At 36.1% G+C, this 25094-nt stretch overlaps 1 protein-coding gene across 2 annotated transcripts in view; it reads left to right on the forward strand.

The window, feature by feature from the left end:
- TMPRSS15 (transmembrane serine protease 15) overlaps window positions 1-25094 on the forward strand; it is a 142393-nt gene that overhangs the window by 66137 nt on the left and 51162 nt on the right. For both annotated transcript variants that reach the window (XM_019961132.2, XM_019961208.2), the window contains 4 exons: window positions 1634-1769; window positions 8927-9016; window positions 14061-14186; window positions 16412-16552. In XM_019961132.2, the coding sequence (XP_019816691.2) occupies window positions 1634-1769; window positions 8927-9016; window positions 14061-14186; window positions 16412-16552 (493 nt within the window). The remainder of the gene's footprint in view (window positions 1-1633; window positions 1770-8926; window positions 9017-14060; window positions 14187-16411; window positions 16553-25094) is intronic.

Below are 25094 nucleotides of genomic sequence, written 5' to 3' on the forward strand. Positions count from 1 at the left end.
CCTCCCAGCTTTCTTAGCTTTCTTTTTTTTTCCCCCTATCCTTTTTCCTTATCCTCTTTCTTCTGATTCTATAATTCTGTAAAGTTTTCTTTTCCACCTTAATTTTCTGACAGTTCAAGGAAGGTAAAGGAAAATGGAACATGAAGGAATGAAAAGATGGCAAAAACAGAAAGATAAGTATGGCAGTAACTAAATCTTGGGCAACACATGGAGAGTCTTAAAAGTCACAAAACTGCATCCACTTTTTCATCAGGCAGAGTGAGAGGACTGAGTTCTAGAAATATTTACACCTTGGCTTTGCCACTTCAGTTACAAAATCTTAAAAAAGTTACTGTATTCTTTTTGACATTCAGCTTGTGTGTATCTGAAAGGAAAAGATAATTCTTACATGGAGTAGTGTCTACCATGAAGTAGGTAGAATGAATGAACTAACAAGTGAATAGATGATTGTATATTGAAGTAGGTATAATGAGTGAACAAATGAGTGAATAGATGACTGTAAATTCAATTTAGTGTCAGAAAAATTAAATAATATAATGCATACAATGCACCTTGCATAGCAAATAGCACATCAGGTGTTCAGTTTATGTCTTTCCTTTCCCAGACAGGAGAGGATCCAACAAAGTCCATCAAAAATACCCACTGTTCTTAAGAACCTAATATGTTTCATCTGAACACTGGGCCTTTCTCCCAGGTCTGGGTCTGTGTCCTCTGGTTATCACCTTTGTAATGTATCTCACACAAACTTCCCAGGTCAATTATGACCAGTACCAGCAGGCATTCCCCACTCCAGGGGATCTTCTCAGCCCAGGAATCTAACTCTCTTGTGTCTCCTGCGTTGGCAGATTCTTTACCACTAGAGCCACTACCTGGCTCTTAATAACTATATCATATTTATATTTTCTCTTGTTTTCTTCTTCTCTCTTTTAAATTACCTAATCAATGTGTCTTCTCTTCAGGGTGTTATGCTCCAGGGATTTCTCTGATAGCTCAGTTGGTAAAGAAGCCACCTGCAATGCAGGACACCCTGGTTCAATACTGGGTTGGAAATATCCCCTGAAGAAGAGAAAGGCTACCCACTCCAGTATTCTAGCCTGGAAAATTCCATGGACTGTATAGTCCAAGAGATTGCAAAGAATTGGACATAACAGCGTGACTTCTACATGGACTGTATAGTCCAAGAGATTGCAAAGAATTGGACATAACAGCGTGACTTCTAATCTCTTCAGGGTTGTATGCTCTAGGAAGGCAGACAGCTACCTGGATTTTTAACAATGTTGTGGAAAGAACCTAGAATAAGGTTGCTGTCCATGCAAGATGATGTGTATATGTGACAGAGTACAATGGAGCATGACAATATCATGAAAGAAAGAGCTAGAGACATAGAGAAATTGTGACGATATTGCCTAACACAGAAAGAAGACACTAGCAAAAATTTAGACCACCGTAAACACATAGTTAGGGAGCTGGGCTCAGCCGAAGGATCTTGAAAAACAGTATTTCACTGTGTGATAACTTGTCCACATTTACTTGGACATGACCGTATTGATTCTCCAGAGAATACTGGGCTACAAGAAGAATCAATCAGAAAAGATTAAAGTGGAATCATTTTATGTACCTCTCTGAATTACAGGTTTCTTTCTATGGGTTTAAAAACCAGATCCTGAGTGATATAGCATTGGATGACATTAGCCTAACATATGGGATTTGTAATGTGAGTGTCTATCCAGAACCAACTTTAGTCCCAACTCCTCCACCAGAACTTCCCAGTAAGTAACCTTAACATGTGTTTTCCCTAATTAGGTTATTAGTATTTCCAGGTAGATCTCTCTCTGATTTATTTTTTTATTATCTTGCCATAGTGCTGTCTTTTCACTGAAAATCAGAAACTTTAAAATATAAGTAAAACAGAAACTAGTAAAATATTACACATTAAATATAGATCACCAATGAAATAATGCTGTGCATCCTGTTATGCTTCATGTTTATGATAATTTTAGTACATTTTCATTTTTGAAAATAATTTAGGTGCTGATTGCCATTTTGTTTTCAATTTAATACAACCTAATGCTAGGTGTGGGGCTTCCCAAGTGGCCTTAGTGGTAAAAAAAAAAAAAAAATCTGCCAATGCAGGAAAAGTAAGAGACTCAAATTTGATCCCTAGTCAGAAAGATCCCCTGGAGGAGGGCATGGCAACTCACTCCAGTATTCTTGCCTGGAGAATCCCATAGACAGAGGAGCCTGGTGGGCTACAGTCCATAGGATCACACAGAGTCAGACATGACTGAAGCGACTTAGCATGCACACAGTGCTTGGTGCATGTATGGATTACATAAATTCTTCAATATTTGAAATAGTCATTCAAATTTTATAAATATTGCATACAAAGCACTTCATAAGAAAATGTAAGATATATCAATAACCACTATTACATGAAAGAAAAATCCATATAATATTAATTTATAAATTAATAGATACAAAAATCAACATCTAACTATGTGCCCCTAAAATTAGTACATGAGAGACTTAAGTGGTAGAGTACTTTGGAGAAGAGAGTGTGAGCTGGAAAAAGCTTCAAGGAAGCACTAAGATCAAGCAACAGAATGACACAAAAAAGTTGAAACAAAAGAAGGAAAATACCAAGTGTGTCTGTATGTATGCATGCTCAGTCATTTCCATATAATAATATTGCCTCCAAAATTGTGTTCTTGACGCCAAACTCTGGATCTTAATCACCTTTGCTTCACTGTTGTCTGGTTCTTAATATTGCATATATAGATCATCAATAAATACTGTTAGGTATAAACTAAAGCCTCTCTCTCTGTATCTCTTTCTCAGCTGTTTGTTACTTTTGGTAACAAAAACATTTCTGCTAAACAAAATTTTAATACCAGAAATAAAGCTTGCAAATCATTGTGGGGCTAGCCATAGAGAAAATATCAATCTGAAACCAATAATTTGGGCTCCACAACATTGTTCAAAAATAATTGTCTCACTTGATTTTGTAAAGGTGTCTCACACTCTTCTGGTCTATTATATAAAACTTTTTTTCTGCAAAAAGTATTACAATCATTAAAATCATTGCTGATTTGATACATAATTGCTATGGATACCAAGCATTACCAACATCTTGCTATTTTGATAGTGCAATCATTTAAAAAACAGACCGTCTTCACAATCTTTTCTGTTAGCTTGTTTCTCTATTCCTCAATAAGTTGTCAAGAAGAAAACTTTTCTAGGTGAAAGTAACATAGTTTCATAGAATTGATATTTTAAAAGTAGCCAAATTTCATCACTATACAAAATAAAAAATTTGAGAAAACTTTGAAATAACTTTTATCTATAAAATCATACATATATAAATAAAACTTTAATTTTTTGTATTAAAACTTTATCTGTGTAATGCACAGTCCACTTAATCTATTCCAACATGAAAGAGAAAAATATAATACCTCAATGTCAAGGAAGCATGATATACCTGCATATTTTCACCATACTGAAATTATAACGGTAGAATAATTCATCTGATTTTAAAATATAAACTTTAGAATTTGCCCAGAGTGTATCTGTTCCAGTTTCCAAATGGTTCACTTCAGGGCAATATTTAGCACAGCAAAAAATGTTAATTACCATCAAATGCATTCTGAACAATTTCATTCAAATGCCATTTTCAATTGGTTCAGTGAAATTCTTATTTGAGCAGAGCTTTTCTGGTTCCAGATCAGTGATTTGTTTAAGCAGAAACAAAAGAAACCATGGCTGACTGCCTAATAGTCTTTTCTTTGGCTCTTAGAGAGCATTTAAATAAGAAAATATTGCCAGTCGAGTAACTGACTAGCTAAAGCCATTTTTCTCTGTTGTTTCTAGGGATTCAGGTTGTGCCCTGTTTCGGGAAATACAAGTTCAGTTTTCCAAACTGCAGGGATTTTTCTTCTTTTTTTTTTTCCTTCTATTTTTATCACTTGCTGCTACATCAGCTCTATCATTTTTGCCCTGTGACATTAGCACAAGTAATTTAAATATGGGGACTATATTGAGAACATTTTAAAAAGTAAACATTCCATTACACAAATATAATGCCAACTTGCAACACAATCAGAATGATTCATCACAAGTCCTTACTAAATAGTATGCATGCGTGCGTGCTAAGTCACTTCAGCCCTGTCCCACTCTTTGTGCCCCTATGACTGTAGCCTGCCAGGCTCCTCTGTCTATAGGAAGCTCCTCTGTCTACGGGATTCTCCAGGCAAGAATACTAGAGTGGATTGCCATTTCCTTCTCCAGGGTATTTTCCCCGACCCAGGGATTGAACCCGCATCTCTTGCAAACCCTGCCTTGGCAGGCGGGTTCTTTACCATCAGCGCCACCTGGGAAACCCACTAAATAGTATGCTGCTGCTGCTGCTGCTGCTGCTGCTGCTGCTAAGTCGCTTCAGTCGTGTCCAACTCTTTGCAACCCTATGAATGGCAGCGTGCCAGGCCTCCCTGTCCATCACCAACTCCCGGAGTTCACTCAGACTCATGTCCATCGAGTCAGTGATGCCATCCAGCCATCTCATCCTCTGTCGTCCCCTTCTCCTCCTGCCCCCAATCCCTCCCAGCATCAGAGTCTTTTCCAATGAGTCAACTCTTCCCATGAGGTGGCCAAAGAACTGGAGTTTCAGCTTTAGCATCATTCCTTCCAAAGAAATCCCAGGGCTGATCTCCTTCAGAATGGATATTATACTTAGAGCTAAATAATCTTTGACTCTTGTTATTCATGTGAAATGAATTAGTAACTATTCAATTATTTTATAATTGATGGTCATGTAGATCTGCTTGGCTTTTATATCATTAGTATGATTCAATATTCAAACTCTTAGCAAATTCCAAATTTGCTAAGCTCCTATCAGTGTTTTTGACTATTCTATTGTTTTATTCTTTTACCTTCAAAACAGCCTACTTACTAGATCTATTATTGGCTAGATTGCTATTAATTATAAATAAAATGAAAATCACTGGGAATAAAAATTGACCTTTATTGCCACAAATATAATAAAAATATTTATATCATGACTGATCACTATAACCTGTGAATGGAAATAAAAATTTTGACTGAACTCCAAATTTTCTTTTTATATAGCAACCTAATCTTTTAAAATGTTGTCTGTAATATTGTAGGACTTATGTATTACTATGATTACAAGAAAATTCCTAATTTTAAAAATTAGCCCCTTTGAACATATTCAAATATCAATGTGAGTAGTATTTCTTAAACTGCACCTATTATTTCCCTACATAAAAGTAGCCATCAGAAACCTATTTTTATCACCCTTATTTCTTGCTTGAAATATCTTGTCAGAAATAACTTTAATTTGAACCCTTTTATTGTAAGTGAAGGCCTGACTCTCCTGTTTTCCACCATACAGTAAATGCCTCCACATTGACACATATCTCATTTATGTTAGAGGTTTAAGCATGGATTAAAAATGACATGCCTCAAGGAAAATATCTATCCCTGACAACCACTTTGCAAAATACTGCATATTATTTACATATTGCATGCAGTGAAGATCCCTACTGGCATAGGAAGAACTTAATCAGAAAACAAGTCTTTGAGAGAACAGCTCCAAAAAAAAGAAAAATGGGAAAGTTTAACAACCGTAACTGAATAGGGTTCCCCATATCAAGAGGCTATTTGACTCTCATTCTCTGTGTGGAGATGGCTTATTAAATGACACAGCAGGACCTTGATCTCCAGAATTACATTTCATGAGTCTTTGGCTCCTCTATTAAGCACATGCTACATCTCTACTATAGCAACACTACCATTAAAATCAACTGTGTCATCATGTTTAGAATGGCTGAAAGTGCCTTTGCCAATTTCTTACAGTCATTTATATACCAGAAGTAACTGATACGCATCTTATAAGGCCAATGAACAGAGATACTTATTGATCAGTTATATGATATAAAATTACATTTGAAATGTATTTCAAAAAGTACTTCTTAAGGATTTTATTATTTTAAAAGTACTTCAAATTGTTGAATTTTCCAAGATTACTATTCAGAAGAGAAATGCTAAGTCAACTGCCTGCCCTGACAGACTTAACAATACACTTAACAGCATTTTAGTTCTGATCGTGTATTTAAGTCCTATGTACTCATCTACATATAATATAACGTACTGTCAAATGTTCAGAGAGGTGAACAAGCAATGCATTCTCCAAAATTTTGACTATTTACTGTATGAGGAGTATACAATTTAGAAATTTTCCTGTTCCTTGAAGAGGAAATGACAATGATGTTTAAACAGCAGCATCCCTAGCCGCCACACTGGGTATGGCTAAACTTACAAAGTAGGAAGAGCTGGCTTCCTCCCCGCCACCATCCTTCTTCAATCTGCAGTGTTACTTTTGTCCTGTAGTTACATTCTCCCTTTCCATCCATTTCCTAGATGATTGAAGGAAGAATTTTGAGGCACTTAGAATTACAGAAGATTACACGCATTGTATGTGGGGAAGAGTTGAGGGGTTGTAGTGGATCCCTTTTCAGGAAATTTTGCAAGACAAAGAGTCACACAATCAAGGAGATGATTTGCTTCCAAGGGACAGCTGCCTGGGAGCTCGAAGTATCTTCAGCCTTTCTCAGTGGAGAAACTGCCCTAGTTCTGAATTACCACTTTCTTAAGAAATTGCCCTTGTTCTGAATTACCACGTTTTTTGGTTCCAATGTCTTCTTCAGCACCCTGTATACTCTGCTTTCTTCCTTCTAGATCTGTTCATCATTGACTTTACTTTTTAGAGATCTCATCCACCTTCCCCTCTGTCCTCCTTCTCCTTGTCACCTACCCATCAAGTATATATCACCTACCCACCAAGTGCCATTTACTGAGATGCAGTCTAAACCCTGCCTATGGCTTGGACCAGATGGTTAAAATGATTCCATTTAATCAACCCAATAGGAGACAGTAACATACTGTGAGATGAGTTTGAGGTTAACTGAGTTGAAGCCTTGACACTCACTGAATGTGCACAGCATTAACAACTAATGGAATACCTCCAAAGTCTGGATTGCCCATTTAAAACTGAAAAAGTCATAGTAATTACCTATATCACAGAGGTGCTTTGAAAATGAGTACTGAATGTAACAGGCATTTTTCACAAATTATTTCTGATTTTTACAACAACCTTGAAAATCTCTAATATATGTCTAGTTTATATATGAGAAGACCCAGTCTCAAAAAGATGAGAAACTCAGAGAAACCGTTTTACTTCACCAGCTACAACACATCTTCCTTTTGCACACGGTGTTCTCTCTCCAGATGAGACAATGTGCACGGACATTTTGCAAACAATGAGTTTTTAGAAAGATTTTATTATTCCTGCTGAACTCATTTGTTTCTGGATAAGCCAGTCCCAGGAGTTCATATAAGTTAGGCCAATCCCTATCACCTTACAGAACAGGATATATTGGTAATGATACTAGTTTGAGCCACAGTAACTGTCTCTGTCCCATTGTGCATATCACAAAACCCAAATCAAAGAACATTATTACCTACAAGCTTGAAAAATGCACATAAATTGGAAGGATCCACATAAATAAGGCAGATGACCTGTGAAAGAGGGATTAAACAAGAGAGTCTGATAAAAGACACTGCTGTAGATGTAGAGACATTTAATTTTCTCTTCTCTAATTTGACTTCTATGTTATTGGGAGTAAGTACACCATTATCAGGCTCCCCTGGTTGCTCAGCTGGTAAAGAATCTGCCTGCAGTGCAGGACACTCTAATTGGATTCCTGGGTCAGGAAGATCCACTGGAGTAGGGATAGGCTACCCACTCCAGTATTATTCCTCTTCACTGGTAGCTCAGGCAGTAAAGAATCTGCCTGCAGTGTGGGAGACCTGGGTTCAATCCCTGGGTTAGGAATATCCCCTGGAGGTGGTCACGGCAACCCACTCCAGTGTTCTTGCCTGAAGAATCACCATGAACAGAGGAGCCTGGCAGGCTACAGTTCATGGGGTTGCAAAGAGTCAGACATGACTGAGTGACTAAGCACACACAGCCATATCATTTTCATCTGCTTTAATTACAGGAAAATATATACTTATCCTGATCCTCTGTATTCTTCTATTTAGGTTACTTTTATTCTTTTGATCTTAAATATAATATAATATTAAAAAGTAAGAACTGGAATACTCAACGTAGCTGAGGAATTTTTATATTACCTTAGAATGGTCTTCTAATAAGCAAGATAAATAAATATGAAGTAGGTTACAAATTTCAAAAAGTTAGTTTACCTACTTGAAGCATCATACTCTTAACTGGAAGATTGGTGCTATGTTTTTTCTTATAAATTTGGATTTAGTTCAGTCCCAACTTCACTCCTAGACAATCTAGGGTAACTATTTAGAAAGTAGCAATTGTGTTTGTCTCCCTTTCTTGAACATCACATGCTTCAATACAGTATACAGAATGGTGAAGCTTCTCTACTAAAGAAAAGTAGGAAAAAAAGAAGAAAAAACAAGAAATGATAGGATTAGTTATTTACTAGTCCTTCTCATAAGAGAGAGGCATATACTGTATTTGTTCCATTACAAAGATTCATCTATTTTTTCTAAAGCAAGGAGTTGATACTTTATTTCATGAAGACTACCTATAAAAGATGCTTGTCAAAATTGTTTCCTTGGCCAGATAATTTTGGAAAATGCAGAACACTATTATGCCTTCTTGGGGAATCACAAAGATCATAAAAATATATAAGGGTTTGAGACATTCTTCAGTAAAGAAACCTGTTAGCCTATATTTTCCCTTACACAAGCTCTAACATGTATCTGACAAAACCAGTATTCCAAGAAATAAAATTGGAAATTTGCTGGCATATAGTATTACAGCTCTGAAATAAATATTATGTTACTCATGATTTTTCTTTGCTTTCCTTTTCAGCGGACTGTGGAGGGCCTCATGACCTGTGGGAGCCAAATACAACATTCACGTCTATAAACTTCCCAAACAGCTACCCTAATCAGGCTTTCTGTGAGTCATTTCTTTTCCAGATCATGGAAAACAAATGTATATATCAAAGTTAGATTCTCCCCTTGACACAGCAAACTAGATTATAAATTTGCTATATCTGGATACAACTACTACATCTATGAGCTCACTTAATATAATGAGAAGAATAACAATGATTAATGACTAACTTTTTTAGCATTTATTTTATGCCAGTCACAGCATCAGTGCTTAATATAACTTATTTTAGTCAGTTCTTACAATAATTCTTTAAAACAGGTGATATTATGATAATTCTTCTATTTAAAAGTTTAAAAAAATAAGTAAAAGAGGTAGTAGCCTTATTCCAGATACCAGTCTCCTTGATTATGCATATATTGTTTATCTTGTGTATAACAAGTTTGAGTTCCATAGTATAAGATCAGTGGAAAGTACATAAAGCAAAGAGCCAATTGTGACACCCACATCTTTTTTTTTTCCCCAATGTTAAATACTATTTATTTATACATATTTTAACAAGTGTAAACTGTGAACAAAATTATTCTATTTACTCAGATATTACCATTTCTGTTATTTTTCCTTATTTCTTGGCATTACAGGGTGCCCTCTGCTATCATTTTTTTTTCCCCTGTGAACTTTCTTTAACATTTCTTTTAATTCAGGTCTACTGGCAATTAATTCTCTTAATTTTCTTTCTTCTGAAAATGGTTTTAATTTTCATTGTTGAAGGATACATTTGCTGATTAAACGATTCTGGGTTGATAGTTTTCTGTTTTGTTTTCAAAGCACTTTATAAATAGTGTTTCACTATTTCTGACCTCCACAATTTCTTTTTTTTTAATTTATTTTTTTTTTATTTTGTATTGGAATATAGCCAATATGCAATGTTGTGATAGTTTCAGGTGGACAGCAAAGAGACTTATCCATATATATATATATATATCTTTTATAACTACAGATTAAAGAGAATAAAGCAGGCAGTGATTAGAATCCCAATATAAAGTGAAAGTATTAGTCTCTCTGTCATGTCTGACTCTTTGCAACCCCATGGACTATATAGCCCCACCAGACTCCTCTGCCCATGGAATTCTCCAGGCAAGAATACTGGAGTGGGTTGCCATTCCCTTCTCCAGGGGATATTCCCCACCCAGGGATCAAGCCTAGGTCTCCTGCACTTAAGGCAGATTCTTTAACACCTGAGCCACCAGGGAAGCAGTCCCAATATGTCCCAACATAAAGGATGATCTAGTATGAAGGATACTAAAAAATTCTAAGTCTAGAAAGAAGAGACTTGTATGATAAAACCAGATAAAGCTTATATCTAGATCATTAGTCCTAAATAGAGATGCTCATTAGAACTACACAGAGATTGTTTGTGTTAAAGATGAAAATTCCATGGCCCATCCCTCCAAAGATTCCACACTAGTATTTTGAGAAACAGACATGTTCTTCCCCTGCCTTCCATGGCTTCTGATAGCACCACCAACCTAAATGGAAAATTCTACCAGTGAAAAAAATACCCCAATGACAGTGAAAAATGTGTTATTTGAAAATGTCAGTGTCTCTTCCTTCAAATGATCCAGAGATCATATCATTCTGAAAGGATAATAGAGTCACTATTATTAGGGAGATATCTGATTAAAAAAAATAAACAGCCATTAATCTAATTTGACTTGTATGGGGAACCAGAGATTATCATCTCTACTTAGCATAGAAACTATCTTTGAAACATTTGTACAAAGTAATAATGTAAAAATATGATTTGTACATTATCAATTGTACAAAGTAACGATGTAAAAGAATCCAAAAATAAGTGGAACATTGAAAGAACAATTTGGAGACATTTATTAAATTTATTAACTTATTCATGAAATCTTTTTTGAGTGCTTTATTTGTTAGGTACTGAAGTAAGTAAAGAAGAAACAAACAATTCAGTCTAGATAAGGATTCAGATAACTTGTCAGACATAACACAATGCCTAAGGCCCTGTTTATAATAAGGGCAAAGACAGGAGGCTGTGCAGGAACATAAGAAGTATTTAACATACAAAAGTTCAAAAGTAGAAGACCTTGATTTTTTCTTGAATCTTCAAGCAAAATTAAGTAATGATAACAAATGAAAATGAAATGTGAAGTTATCTCACACCATGTTAAGCAGTTTGAATTTTATTCTGAGAGCACTGAGGAGACTTTCACTGGCTTACAGGAAAATAGTGGTAAAATCAAGTTTGCATGTTAGATGGATCCATCCTTTTGTATTGCAGTCCATGGGGTTGCATAGAGTTGGACACTACATGGTGACCAAGCAACAACAAATTCTATTGCAGGATCAGAGATTGGTTGTAAGGGAGCAATTAGCCTCACTCATTAGGAGATGAAAAATAACAGTGACTTGAATTCGGATAGTGGCATTGGAGACTGAGAAGGCAATGGGATCCCAGGGATGTAGGAGCTAGTATTGGCACCCTTGGTAATTGATTGTATATGGGAGGAGAGAGGTCAAGGAAGACGAGGAAGCTTCTGGTGTAGAAAACTGTGAGTGGCTGATTAGTGGTACTATTCACTGAAATAGGAAGAATGCAAAGAGGAATGAGTTGGCAAAAGAGATTGCTGTGTTCCCTTTATTACTTGTTGAGTTGGAGATACTTACATTTATACACAGTAAATATTGGATAACTGGATCTACTTCTCAAGAAAATGTAGAAGATAACTTAGAGGTCCATTACTATGTCAGTGAAGTGACTTCCTTAAGAGTGAATGAGAAATTCATGTAGAATGAAGAAATGTTCGGGAGCAAAATCTAAAGAATAAATCATTTAAGGAATCAATAAAAAACAAGGTGGTGGTGGTTTAGTCACTAGTTCAGTTCAGTTCAGTCGCTCAGTCATGTCCAACTCTTTGAGACCCCATGAACTGCAGCACATCAGGCCTCCCTGTCCATCACCAACTCCCAGAGTCCACCTAAACACATGTCCATTGAGTCGGTGATGCCATCCAACCATCTTATCCTCTGTCGTCCCCTTCTGCTCCTGCCCTCAATCTTTCCCAGCATCAGGGACTTTTCAAATGAGTCGCCTGTCCACATCAGGAGGCCAAAGTATTGGAGTTTCAGCTTCAACATCAGTCCTTCCAATGAACACCCAGGACTGCCCTCCTTTAGGATGGATTGGTTGGATCTCCTTGCAGTCCAAGGGACTCTCAAGAGTCTTCTCCAACACCACAGTTCAAAAGCATCAATTCTTCAGCGCTCAGCTTTCTTCATAGTCCAACTCTCACGTCCATACATGACTACTGGAAAAACCATAGCCTTGACTAGATGGACCTTTGTTGACAAAGTAATGTCTCTGTTTTTTAATATGCTATCTAGGTTGGTCATAACTTTCCTTCCAATGAGTAAGCATCTTTTAATTTCATGGCTGCAATCACCATCTGCAGTGATTTCAGAGCCCCAAAAAAATAAAGTCAGCCACTGTTTCCACTGTTTCCCCATCTATTTGCATGAAGTGATGGGACCGGATGCCATGATCTTAGTTTTCTGAATACTGAGCTTTAAACTAACTTTTTCACTCTCCTTTTTCACTTTTATCAAGAGGCTCTTTAGTTCTTCTTCACTTTCTGCCATAAGGGTGGTGTCATCTGCATATCTGAGGTTATTGATATTTCTCCCAGCAACCTTCATTCCAGCTTGTGCTTCTTTCAGCCCAGCGCTTCTCATGATGTACTCTGCATATAAGTTAAATAAGCAGGGTGACAATATACAGCCTTGACATACTCCTTTTCCTATTTGGAGCCAGACTGTTGTTCCATGTCCAGTTCTAACTGTTGCTTCCTGACCTGCATACAGGTTTTCAAGAAGCAAGTCAGGTGGTCTGGTATTCCCATCTCTTTCATAATTTTCCACAGTTTATTGTGATCCACACAGTCAAGGCTTTGGCATAGTCAATAAAGCAGAAATAGATGTTGTTCTGGAACTCTTGCTTTTTTGATAATCCAGCGGATATTGGCAATTTGATCTCTGGTTCCTCTGCCTTTTCTAAAACCAGCTTGAACATCTGGAAGTTCATGGTTCATGTATTGCTGAAGCCTGGCTTCGAGAATTTTAAGCATCACTTTACTAGCATGTGAGATGAGTGCAATTGTGTGGTAGTTTGAGTATTCTTTGGCATTGCCTTTCTTTGGGATTGGAATGAAAACTGACCTTTTCCAGTCCTGTGGCCACTGCTGACTTAGTCACTAAGTCATGTCCAATTCTTTTTGGACCCCATGGACTATAGTTGCCCAGGCTCCTCTGTCCATGGGATTTCCCAGGCAAGAATATTGGAGTGGGTGGCAATTCCATTCTCCAGGGGGTTCTCCCAACTCTGGAATTGAACCCACATCTCCTGCTTTGACAGGCAGTTTCTTTACCGCTGTGCCACCAGGGATTCCTGATACTGCTGCTGCTGCTGCTGCTGCTAAGTCGCTTCAGTCGTGTCCGATTCTGTGCGACCCCATAGACGGCAGCCCACCAGGCTCCCCCGTCCCTGGGATTCTCCAGGCAAGAACACTGGAGTGGGTTGCCATTCCCTGATACTAAAAGGCTATAAATATTTTTTTGTTTTGTTTCAAAAGGAACTGCCATCATATGACATATATAAATAATGGCAACAATTACTTAAAGAAATACTAAAGCTTAGTTGCCCTACAAATTACATTTTAATTACCTCATTTCCTCTACATTTAATCTTGGAAATAAAATAAATAGAAGTAGAATATTCATATCTTTTGACGTTCATATATTTTAGGTTGTAGGAGTAAAAGGCTATTTGCACGCTTTGATGAAAGTATTTCATTTATATGAATAAAATAAATTCAATTAGAATAAATGATCTCAAATTTAGTTGAAATTTTACTGTAAGTATTCTAGAATAGATGAAATATTTCTTCACACAGACAAATAGTTTGGAATATTAGGTTTTATAAAATGAAGGAAAGATTTTTGAAAGTGATTTGAAAGTCTCAGAAGATTGAAGTTAAGAGAAATCAAAAGAAGTATGTTTAAACTAACTTTATTATTTATTACTTTTAAGGTATTTGGAATTTAAATGCACAAAAGGGAAAAAATATTCAGCTCCACTTTCAAGAATTTGACCTGGAAAATATTGCAGATGTAGTTGAAATCAGAGATGGTGAAGGAGATGATTCCTTGTTCTTAGGTAAGTCTCCAGTTTATTGTGAAAGTTGTATGGCTCAAGACAGACTGATGGAAAGAGAAAATGAAAGTGAAAGTCGTTCAGTCGTGTCCGACTCTTTGCCACCCCATGGACTGCAGCCTGCTAGGCTCCTCTGTTCACGGGATTCTCCAGGCAAGAATGCTGGAGTGGGCAGCTGCTCCCTTCTCCAGGGGGTCTTCCCAACCCAGAGATCGAACCCAGGTCTCCCGTATTGCAGGTGGCTTCTTTACCAGTTGAGCTACCAGGGAAGCCCATGGAGAGAGAATTTCTCAATACATGTAGTTACTTTTTTACAAAGAGCTAAGTGAAAACACAACAGTAGAATAACACATCAAATTGTGGCATTTCCAATATGGGGAGCGTTCACAATGATGATGGAAAAATATTCTTTAGAATTCTTGGAAAATCAAGATTCACAGTTTTGAGTTAGCAGGTCCTAGAGATACTGCTGCTGCTGCTGCTGCTGCTAAGTCACTTCAGTCTTGTCCGACTCTGTGACCCCATAGACGGCAGCCCACCAGGCTCGCCCGTCCCTGGGATTCTCCAGGCAAGAACACTAAGCATTATACTTTAGAGACTAAAAGCCAAGAACATCCATTATGCAGTTTTCTATTCTATGCATTATGTATACATTGTATGTCCAAGGATAACTATTATAATACATTTTATTTCATTTCAAACTGAAGGATCAATTATGTTTACTTTGCAAAATTTTTAAATGATATTTACTTTGTGTTTCACTATTACTTTGTGTCTCTAGTACTAGCTGCTTCTATATAAATATCTGAGAATGAATCAAAAATTGATCAAATTGATTCTTCCCAATCATTTATTGATCACTAATTTTTAATAGACATGGAGGAAAAGTGTACTATTCCAGAAGTTATTATACCTACATCATAAATGCCTTTTAATATAATAAAGTTCTATGAAATAGAATGGCTAATATCTTATTAAACAACTACCAGCTTTTAAGAAAGAAGTGTCCCTTGATAAGTCATGCTTTAAACTATGAAAATACATGAAACATCAACTGGAACGAAAAAACAGCACACTTTTCAGAAGTGTTTTATCTAACTGTGCTTTGTGCATGTGCTCAGTCGTGTCTGACTCTCAAAAGCCTCCTGGGAGACGAGAGCCACACACAAAACCAGTAACAATGAAAGTCTTGGTGGACTACGGTGCCTTGTACCAGCAAGAACTGAGGAACTTCAAGTTTGATTTTCAGAACAGTTATAAATGCATTTTGAGTAGTTTTTCCATTTTCACTTTACGTTGTCTTTATAATAAAAATTTCTGTTCTCATGATCAGTTTTTATCATTTCACCTCTTAGTATTTCCATCAATCATTGAAAAGTAAATGAGAATTCCAAAAGGATCTCATAATCATTGTTTTCAAATTTATCAGCAAGAAGCTCTTATGATACAGAATCACTTTCAAGTATTCCAATATATAAAACATTTAACACAATGAATGTATTTTTAAAGTAACTGAAGCCAGTACTTTTTAACAGGGCTACCTTTCTGGCTCAGCTGGTAAATAATCTGCCTGCAATGTAGGAGACCTGGGTTTGATCCCTGGGTTGGGACGATCCCCTGGAGAAGGGAAAGGTTACCAAGAGGATTGTATTGTTTATGAAGGCCAGTAGCCCTAGGGATTAGAGGGGGAAAAATTGAATACCACCATTTAGGTCTACGTTATCCGTCTCTAATATATCTTTCAGATAAGGTTAGTGATTCAATTTATAAAAAAATATCAAATGAATTTAAACAAAAATGTATTAAAAAGGCAATTGATTTATTAAGATAAAAATTCAGACTAAATTTATTGAGACAAAAATTGTAAAAAATTATAATCTCCATTATTTTATAAAGGTCTTTAAAAGCAGGTAAATAATTTTCTGGGGTAGCATGAGCTTTGAATAGTACTGGTGCTAAGTTAGACAATATTATGAGTAATTTCATCATTACAATTCTAGAGCTGCAGAAACCTTAAGTAATACTGGAAAAGATCAACAAAGAAGTTGGCTTTCTTAGAAGCAGTGTCTAGAATATAAGAGAATGTACACGTTCTATGTGTGGGTGCTTCTTGAGCAAGCCACGCTGCGTGTTGCATATGTCTGGGAGACAGAATTCAGGAAAAGGGTACATTTCCTTCTAGAGTCAGATGATTATCTCACTGATTATCCCATTTTCTTTGGGAGCAGCTGTGTACACAGGCCCTGGTCCAGTAAACGATGTGTTCTCAACCACCAACCGAATGACTGTGCTTTTTATCACTGATAATATGCTGGCAAAACAGGGATTTAAAGCAAATTTCACTACTGGCTATGGCTTGGGGATTCCAGGTAAGTAGGTGTGGGATTACATGCTGCCTTATAAGTTTTGGAGCCAAACAATAGAAACAGCCAGAACTTAATTTCAATGTTTGCATTCTAGTACATTCGTTCATTTTTCCTCATCTTAAAGGAGAATTTCTTCCTTCCTTTACACCTGATTAACCACTAGCTGACTTTGCTTAAAGCAGGAATCCACAGGGGTTTTTCAACAGACCTATTCGCTGCTATTTAAAGAGTTGTGCATCTTGTATCTGAAAAGGGCCATTTTAAACTGTAAAGGGGGGCTTCTTGGCACTGTGAGGAAGGAGGATTGTCCATCACATTCCTTTTGCCAAGAACGTTTTCAGAGAACAGCAGGAAAACAAGCAAATGAGCTGTTTGAATGCCAACAACATCCAGTTAAAAAATTAACATCAACTTCTTGGAGACAGACAGTGTGAAAAGGCACGGCCATGAAGGCAGAAGGAATTTGATGCTGATATTTGCTGGAATGCACAACCTTTTTGGTGGCTCAGATGGTAGAGTCTGCCTTCAACGCAGGAGACCCAGGTTCGATCCCTGGGTGGGGAAGATACCCTGGAAAAGGGAATGGCAATCCACTCCATTATTCTTGTCTGGAGAATCCCATGGACAGAGGAGCCTGGCAGGCTACAGTCCATGGCATCTCCTAGAGTTGGACAGGACTGAGCAGCAAACACTTACATTTCACACTTTTCACAACCTTCTTACCCTATATTTTTTATTACATCCATAACATAATCAGCAGAAATCAAAATCATGACCTGCCTGCTCATCATGGAGAGATGTAGATATAGTTGTAGACACAGATACAGAAGGAAAGTTATGATCAACCTAGATGGCATATTGAAAAGCAGAGACATTACTTTGCCAACAAAGCTCTGTCTAGTCAAGGCTATGGTTTTTCCTCTGGTCATGTATGGATGTGAGAGTTGGACTGTGAAGAAAGCTGAGCACTGAAGAATTGATGCTTTTGAACTGTGGTGTTGGAGAAGACTCTTGAGAATCCCTTGGACTTCAAGGAGATCCAACCAGCCCATTCTGAAGGAGATCAGCCCTGGGATTTCTTTGGAAGGAATGATGCTAAAGCTGAAACTCCAGTCCTTTGGCCACCTCATGCAAAGAGTTGACTCTTTGGAAAAGACTCTGATGCTGGGAGGGATTGGGGGCAGGAGGAGAAGGGGACGACAGAGGATGAGATGGCTGGATGGCATCACAGACTCAATGGATGTGAGTCTGAGTGAACTCCTGGGGTTGGTGATGGACAGGGAGGCCTGGCGTGCTGCAATTCATGGGGTCACAAAGAGTCGGACACGACTGAGCAACTGAACTGACAGATACAGATATTTTCATTCATATATGTGAGATTTAACTCTGCCTTCAGTGGTTTAAAGAGAATTTTTATGGCTTGCTGCTCCTCCTGAACTATGATTTTTTAAAATACCTCTGCCCCACCACTTAGTGGTTCTCTGGGTGGAAATATGTCAGGAAAACAGAATACACATGGCTTCCTACGTCTACATTTCCCTTCCATAGGAAATTGTGATCAGTATGTCTTTAATTAGGATGTCTAGAAAAGAGGTAGGATTGTACTATTGATCATCGTCTGGCCTATTCTCTAATACTAGAGTCATCTGTACAAATATCTGTTCCTCCACTCACAACCTAGACCTCATCCCAGAAAGTTGTGTGCTTTGAACATTACTGCAAATGTGAAAAATGACCTGTAGCTTATCTATCCTCTGGCCCTGAATATAAGTCATAACAATTATTACTGTCCAAACTACTCAGATGGGAGTAAGTGATTGGTATTAGATACACCTACTTAGGATTTATAAGCAACATTGACATGAATCAACCAAACAATCCACTAGTGAAGTAAATAAACAAAACATTAATTAGGGAAGTAAACAAACAAAAACATTAAGGCCTATGAAAGAATATACAGCACCAAAGAAAAGGAATAAAGACTTCAGAGCAACTGAAAATTAGAATTTACCTTAAAAAAGAGTACATGAAAAATGAGAAGCATATAGAAAGTAATATGATTTACAATTATTTTAATTTATAAAGAAAATTATTTATTTTAAATTATATTTATAATTATCTTTCAAAATAGCAAAAAAGAAAATATATTGATATGAAAATATAAATAGATGTCATGCTGCAGCTGCTGCTAAGTCACTTCAGTCATGTCCGACTCTGTGCGACCCCATAGACGGCAGCCCACCAGGCTCCCCCATCCCTGGGATTCTCCAGGCAAGAACACTGGAGTGGGTTGCCATTTCCTTCTCCAATGCATGAGAGTGAAAAGTGAAAGTGAAGTCGCTCAGTTGTGTCCAACTCTTAGCGACCCCATGGACTGCAGCCTACCAGGCTCCTCCGTCCACGGGATTGTCCAGGCAAGAGTACTGGAGTGGGGTGCCATTGCCTTCTCTAAATAGATGTCATATGTTTGTGTAAATATAATGTGTAAGATATATAGAGAGAGTGATGTAGATAGATAAAATATATACAAAATCAGAAGCTAACTAATTAAATCACTGCGTTGGAAAGTAGTAATCAAGGTAATTTTGAGACCACCTGTTTTGGATTAAGTCACTTTTCTATCTCTATGACCTATTCTCTTCTTTGAGAAGAGGAATTTCTTGTTGAAACTCTACCACCACCAAATTATTATTTCTGACTCCATCAGAGGTTTTTGGTAATGGTGTGAAGTGAACTGCACAGATTTTTGGTCAATCGTATACCTATTCAAAAACTCTGACACCAAAATACCACATTCTCACAAAAACGCTGCACAAAAAGCGTGATCAAGAGTCAAAAATGATAGGTAAAGAGATGGAAATATATGGAAGTCTCTGATGTGCATACAGGAAAAACACCAACACACAAATTGAAAGTAATAGTCATTCCCAAAGGAAGAGCCAATTAAAACTAACACTGAAAGTTATAATAGGAAAAAAACAATATAATGTCTAGATCTGATTAAAGTGTCTGAAAAATCATGAAATATGATTGCTTATTATAAAAATTTATAAGTAGAAATCAGTGTTAGAACATTTCATATTTTAAATTTTAAAGTAAAGTTTTCATTAAATTTTAAAGGAGAATAAGCAGAATCAGTTTTTAAAGATGTTAAAAACCAGTTCAGCTTTATATTTTAGTCATTTCATGATGTATATTTTAAAACAGTGGCATGATATTTCTAAATTTTCAAGGAGAAACTTCTGCAATAAAGAAAATGTGTGACATCAGTATCATTGTATTTTAATGAAATACAATTATGTGCTTGGTTCTCTATTTTAAAATAGAACAAGAAAATACCTAATAGTTACTCTCTTGGAGAGGTGGGCTTCCCAACTTTTTTCCAGAGATGTCACAGAAGGAACTTTTGAGGAGTATTGTAAATGGCACCCCACTCCAGTACTCTTGCCTGGAGAATCCCATGGAGGGAGGAGCCTGATAGGCTACAGTCCATGGGGTTGCAAAGAGTCGGACATGACTGAGCAACTTCACCTTCACTTTATATGTTTTTAAATTTATTCTAATTATATTTATTTGTTATTACAATAAAATTCATTTTTCAATGTTTATTTCCAGTGAGTATAAAACACAAATTAAAAACTTGTGGCATATTATATTAACCGCAAATTGAGTTATTAGCTGTTTAATATTGTCTCATGTCTATTCACCAAATTAAAATTAATTTCAGTTCTATTTTCTTTTTTTATTGAAGTATAGTTGATTTACAATATTGTGTTATTTTCACATATATCAGTACAGTGATTCATTTATATGTTATATATATTATATATATTCCTTTTCAGATTCTTTTCTCTTATAGGTTATTACAAAATATTGAGCACAGTCTCCTATTCTATAGGTCCTTGTTGATTTTCTATTTCATATATAGTAGTGTTCGTGTTAATCCTAACCTCCTAATTTATCCCTCTCTCTACCTCACTTTCCCCTTTGATAGCAGTAAGTTTAATTTCTATGTCTGTGAGTCTCTTTCTGTTTTTTTCTATTTCTTTCTGTAAATAAGTTCATTTGTATTCTTTTTAATTTTTTTAAACTTTTTGTTAGAGTATAGTTGCTTTATAGTATTGGGTCAGTTACATAGAAAATAATAAAGATACTACCAGAAAATAATAGAGCTCACCAATGAATTTGATAAAGTTCCAAGATACACAATTAATACATAGAAATCTTTTGCATTCTTATAAATTAACAACAAAAGATCAGAAAGAGAAATTAAGGAACCAATCCCATTTACCATCTTACCATTGCACCAGAAAGGATAAAATATGTATCATTATTTTAGAGTCCACATATAAGTAATGTCATATGATGCTGGTCTTTCTGTATCTGACTGAAAATTACTATATTTTTAAAGTAATGAAGATGAATTGTAAAACCAATTGAACTAATGAGATTAAGAAAACCTAATAGCTGTAACCAATAAGGGAGTGAATGTATCCAAAAAAGTAATTATTGACCATCTACCATCAGCAAAAATAAAAACATCTTGAAACAAAATTTTAGAGAAATAGTAGGTCTTTAAGCCATATTTTAAATTGTAAAGGAAAAAGGGAGGAAAGAATTATAAAGAGAATAGGTTGGGGAAAGGAAGGCAGCAACACCTCTTTCATCAAAAATATTACAGTTGCTGGCTTTATTCAAGTCTTCTAATAAAGTAAATACATTACGACTTTGAAAAATATTACACGCAATTTCTAGTCAAGATAAAAGCCAAAAGAACATAATCTATGGCTTACAACACAAAATAGATAGATTTATGGCCTAGGTATTGTTTTTATTTGTTTGCCCTTTCAAAAGATTTCAGTTACTATGATAATGTTATTTAGGCAATAAATCATTTAGAGAAAATTTCCTGGATTGAAACTAAAATGGAGTCTTCCATGACCATCACTCTGTGTTGAATATGTTGAGAATGTGGTCTCAAAATTCCTCTTGGCCAGGGAAGACTTATGCTGCTAGGGACTAGAAAATGGAGTGATTGAGTCATTATCATCATAATCTTCTCCCAGAGGGGTTTTTTTACACCAAAAGGCTGAAAAGCAATTACAGACACAGTGAATTGGCAGTGGCAGATAATCACACTGGTAATGGAAGGAGAGATTAGGCACACACATCTTTATATTGGTGTCCTGCTTTGCTGGTCATTTCAGGAAAACAGGAGCAAAGGAATATCATAAATATGCAGCATGAATGTGCTTCATTTATCTTCTAAGATATTTTAGGTACACCTTCCAAAGTACTTAAGTGACATGTAAAACTATTGTACAACATATTTTTTGTTTCTTCTTTCTTTATCTTAGTTTTCACATTTTATTTACATTAAACTAGAGTATAAGAAATAGGATTTATTAAGATCACTCTCCTCTGAATGTCCCCTCATTGCTCTTTTCTGAATCTCAGAGTCTTAATTTGGAACTCAATAGTGCTTATCTGGCAACTGTGGAAGTGGCAGCTGATTACATTTAGGGGTTCAGCGCCCTCCCCAGATTGTGTGGCATGTGCCTTAGAGATCAGTTCAGTTCCATTTAAAACCAGGCATATGTTGACTAAATGAGGCAGGGCTATTGGAGACTTCATAAAAAGGAGATGGGGAAATTCAGTTCTTAGCAATGTTTCTTTTTGTCTCTCTCACTATGGGCATAAAATGATCAGAAATAGGACTCCAGAGGCCCCAGAGAGTTAAACTTTTGGATTAAATTCTTGAAGTCGAATTGTTACATGCTGCGAAGAATCAGAATCCAGTTCATGTATGTAAAGGGAAATTTTGAAACAATTTATTTAAATTTCTCAGAATTTGTCATTTATTTTCAGTTCAGCAGCAATAGATTATCTTTTCCCATTCAGCATTATTTTTAATCCAACAGACTCATCTTATGAAGATAGGGTAATTTTTCTGTGTTCATTTGGTATAACACTAACAGCTTTGGCTAGAGCAGAAAAATGAACTACAATTTTCAGATATTTGCACATGCTTTCATTCATGTTTTTATTCAGTTATTTAAATTTTAATTCAATGGATACATGCTTTTTGAATTAAATATAGCCTGGCTATACCAGTAAAAGAGTAAAATTATTAATAAACTATCAATGATTAAATTATTGGCATTTAAAACTCATTTTTACCTAATGACTTTAAAAATCTATGAAAACAAAGTAATGGGATAATTTAAAAATAACTAGTGGTGACTAATATTCTATAAGTATATTAAGTTATTTGATTATGGATACAAAATTAAGCTGTCAGCTTTTAAAATAAATATAATATATATTAAAATATAGATTTAAAATAGACTTAAATTCAACACACGTATACCTCGTTTTAAGTACTTCTGCTTTCTAAACTCAATACTGGAAAGATTAAAATATAAAGTCAGTTAAAACATTGAGGCTTGCCTATAGAATAAGTAGCTGTCTTTGCCCATTTATTGTCTCACTAATCTGGTTTGGAAATATGTGTTCGTGAAATAAATTGATAATTGCATTTACAAGAACCTTCCTAATAGTATTATATTTGATATATGTAACCTACACTCGGTGGATAAACATTTGTAGAAGCAACTATCCCAATCACGCCTTTCTTAAAGTATTTTTTATTAAAGTAACTTAAATTTGGGTTGAAAAAATATAGGCTTTATCAAAGTTTAAAATAACAGATACAAATACCTCCAATTATTGCTGTGAGATTCCTGGAGGAAAGCATTAGGTATGACTTCTTGCATTATCTGGAGAAGAAAGTAGCACAACCAGCACACAGAAGTATCAATGAAAAGGATGACCTCTAAGGATTGCTACTTTTACTGTTAAGGATAAAATTTATTCTGCATTCAGTGTATTCATATTGGCACAGTAAATACATTCAATTTTTTAAAAAATGATTCTCATGATATACCTAAGACATAAGCAGTATTTATCCCACTATATCAAAGAAACTGAGCTTCAAAAGATTAATTTATTTGTCCAAGGTCAAAAATAAAAGAAAAGAAAATGTTTAAATTGAAGGTCAAATCAGTCACATGACTCCAGAGCTTATGTTTTAACCTGCACCCCAAATTCAAACAATTAAATTTTACCTTCATAATTCATAGATTTGATTTTTATTTTTCAAGTCAATAGCTATCATCAGCCAATCAACTGTCTACTTTTTAAATGTATTTTTTGAAATCATACTTTTAATGATTTCTTCGTATTGTGTTTATGATTAATGTGCATGCTGATTTTTGAGGCATATCCACTTACCTAATACAAATTAATTCACTTAACATTTAACAAATATCTACTGATTCTTACTTTGTTCCAGTCATTTTGTCAAGTCCAAGGCATATAAAAATGAAGAAACAAGGCATATGGATATTACAGCTAGTAAATTACAGATTCAATTTAATGAATGGACTCAATGAGAGCATTTATAGAAAAAGCTTTGCTTTTACCCATCTTTGTTGTTGCTCAGTTACTCAGTCATGTGCAATCCTTTGTGATGCCTTGGAGCAGCACACCAGGCTTTCTTGTCCTTCTCTGTCTCCCAGAGTTTGTTCAAATTCATGTCCATTGAGTCAGTGATACCTTCCAACCATCTCATCCTCTGTCGTCCCCTTCTCCACCTGCCTTCAATCTTTCCAAGCATCGGGGTCTTTTCCAATGTCTTAGCTCTTCGCATCAAGTGTCCAAAGTATTGGAGGAGCTTCAATCCTGAGCTTCAGGATCAGTCCTTCCGATGAATATTCAGGGTTGATTTCTTTTAGGATTGACTGGTTTGATCTCCTTGCTGTGTCCAAGAGACTCTCAAGAGTCTTCTCTAGTACCTCAGTTTGAAAGCATCAGTTCTTCTGCACTCAGGCTTCTTTATGGTCCAGCCTTTCATCTGTACATGACTACTGGAGAAACCATAGTTTTGACTATACAGACATTTGTCGACAAAATAATGTCTCTGCTTTTTAATACACTGTTTAGGTTTGTCATAGCTTTTCTTCCAAGGAGCAAACATCTTTTAATTTCATGGCTGCAGTCACTATTTGGAGCCCAAGAAAAGCCTTTTAATACCCAACTGCTATTTCCTTTCTCAAAAAAATCCAGATTCCACATGGCCCCAGTGGAGATTCTAATATCAGGATGTAGCTACTCCTCCCAAGCCACAATCAGAAAACAACTCTAGGGTAGCAAACCCCTCTTTTCCAGTGAGATGAGGGTTCCCCAAGAGCAAGACTCCATAAGAATAAACAAACATTTCCAGGAAGCATAGTTCTCACTCCCTTTCAACAATGACGACATCAAGTAGACATCTTTTGCACAACTCAAATTCTGGAAGCAAGTACCATATATGTATTCCGATCCTCTTCATTGTCCTTCTGTGTTTTCATGTCCAAGCACATTCCCAATAATTCCAGCCCTGCTTTCCCTGTTTCCTTTCAAATGACTGCTATTGCAGTTTCCATTTCTTTAGATGACTTTTTCCCACCTGACCATGCTTTAATTAAACTATTTCCAGCTTGGT

This window comes from Bos indicus, chromosome 1, assembly GCF_029378745.1.
Source record: "Bos indicus isolate NIAB-ARS_2022 breed Sahiwal x Tharparkar chromosome 1, NIAB-ARS_B.indTharparkar_mat_pri_1.0, whole genome shotgun sequence".
Taxonomy (NCBI): domain Eukaryota; kingdom Metazoa; phylum Chordata; class Mammalia; order Artiodactyla; family Bovidae; genus Bos; species Bos indicus.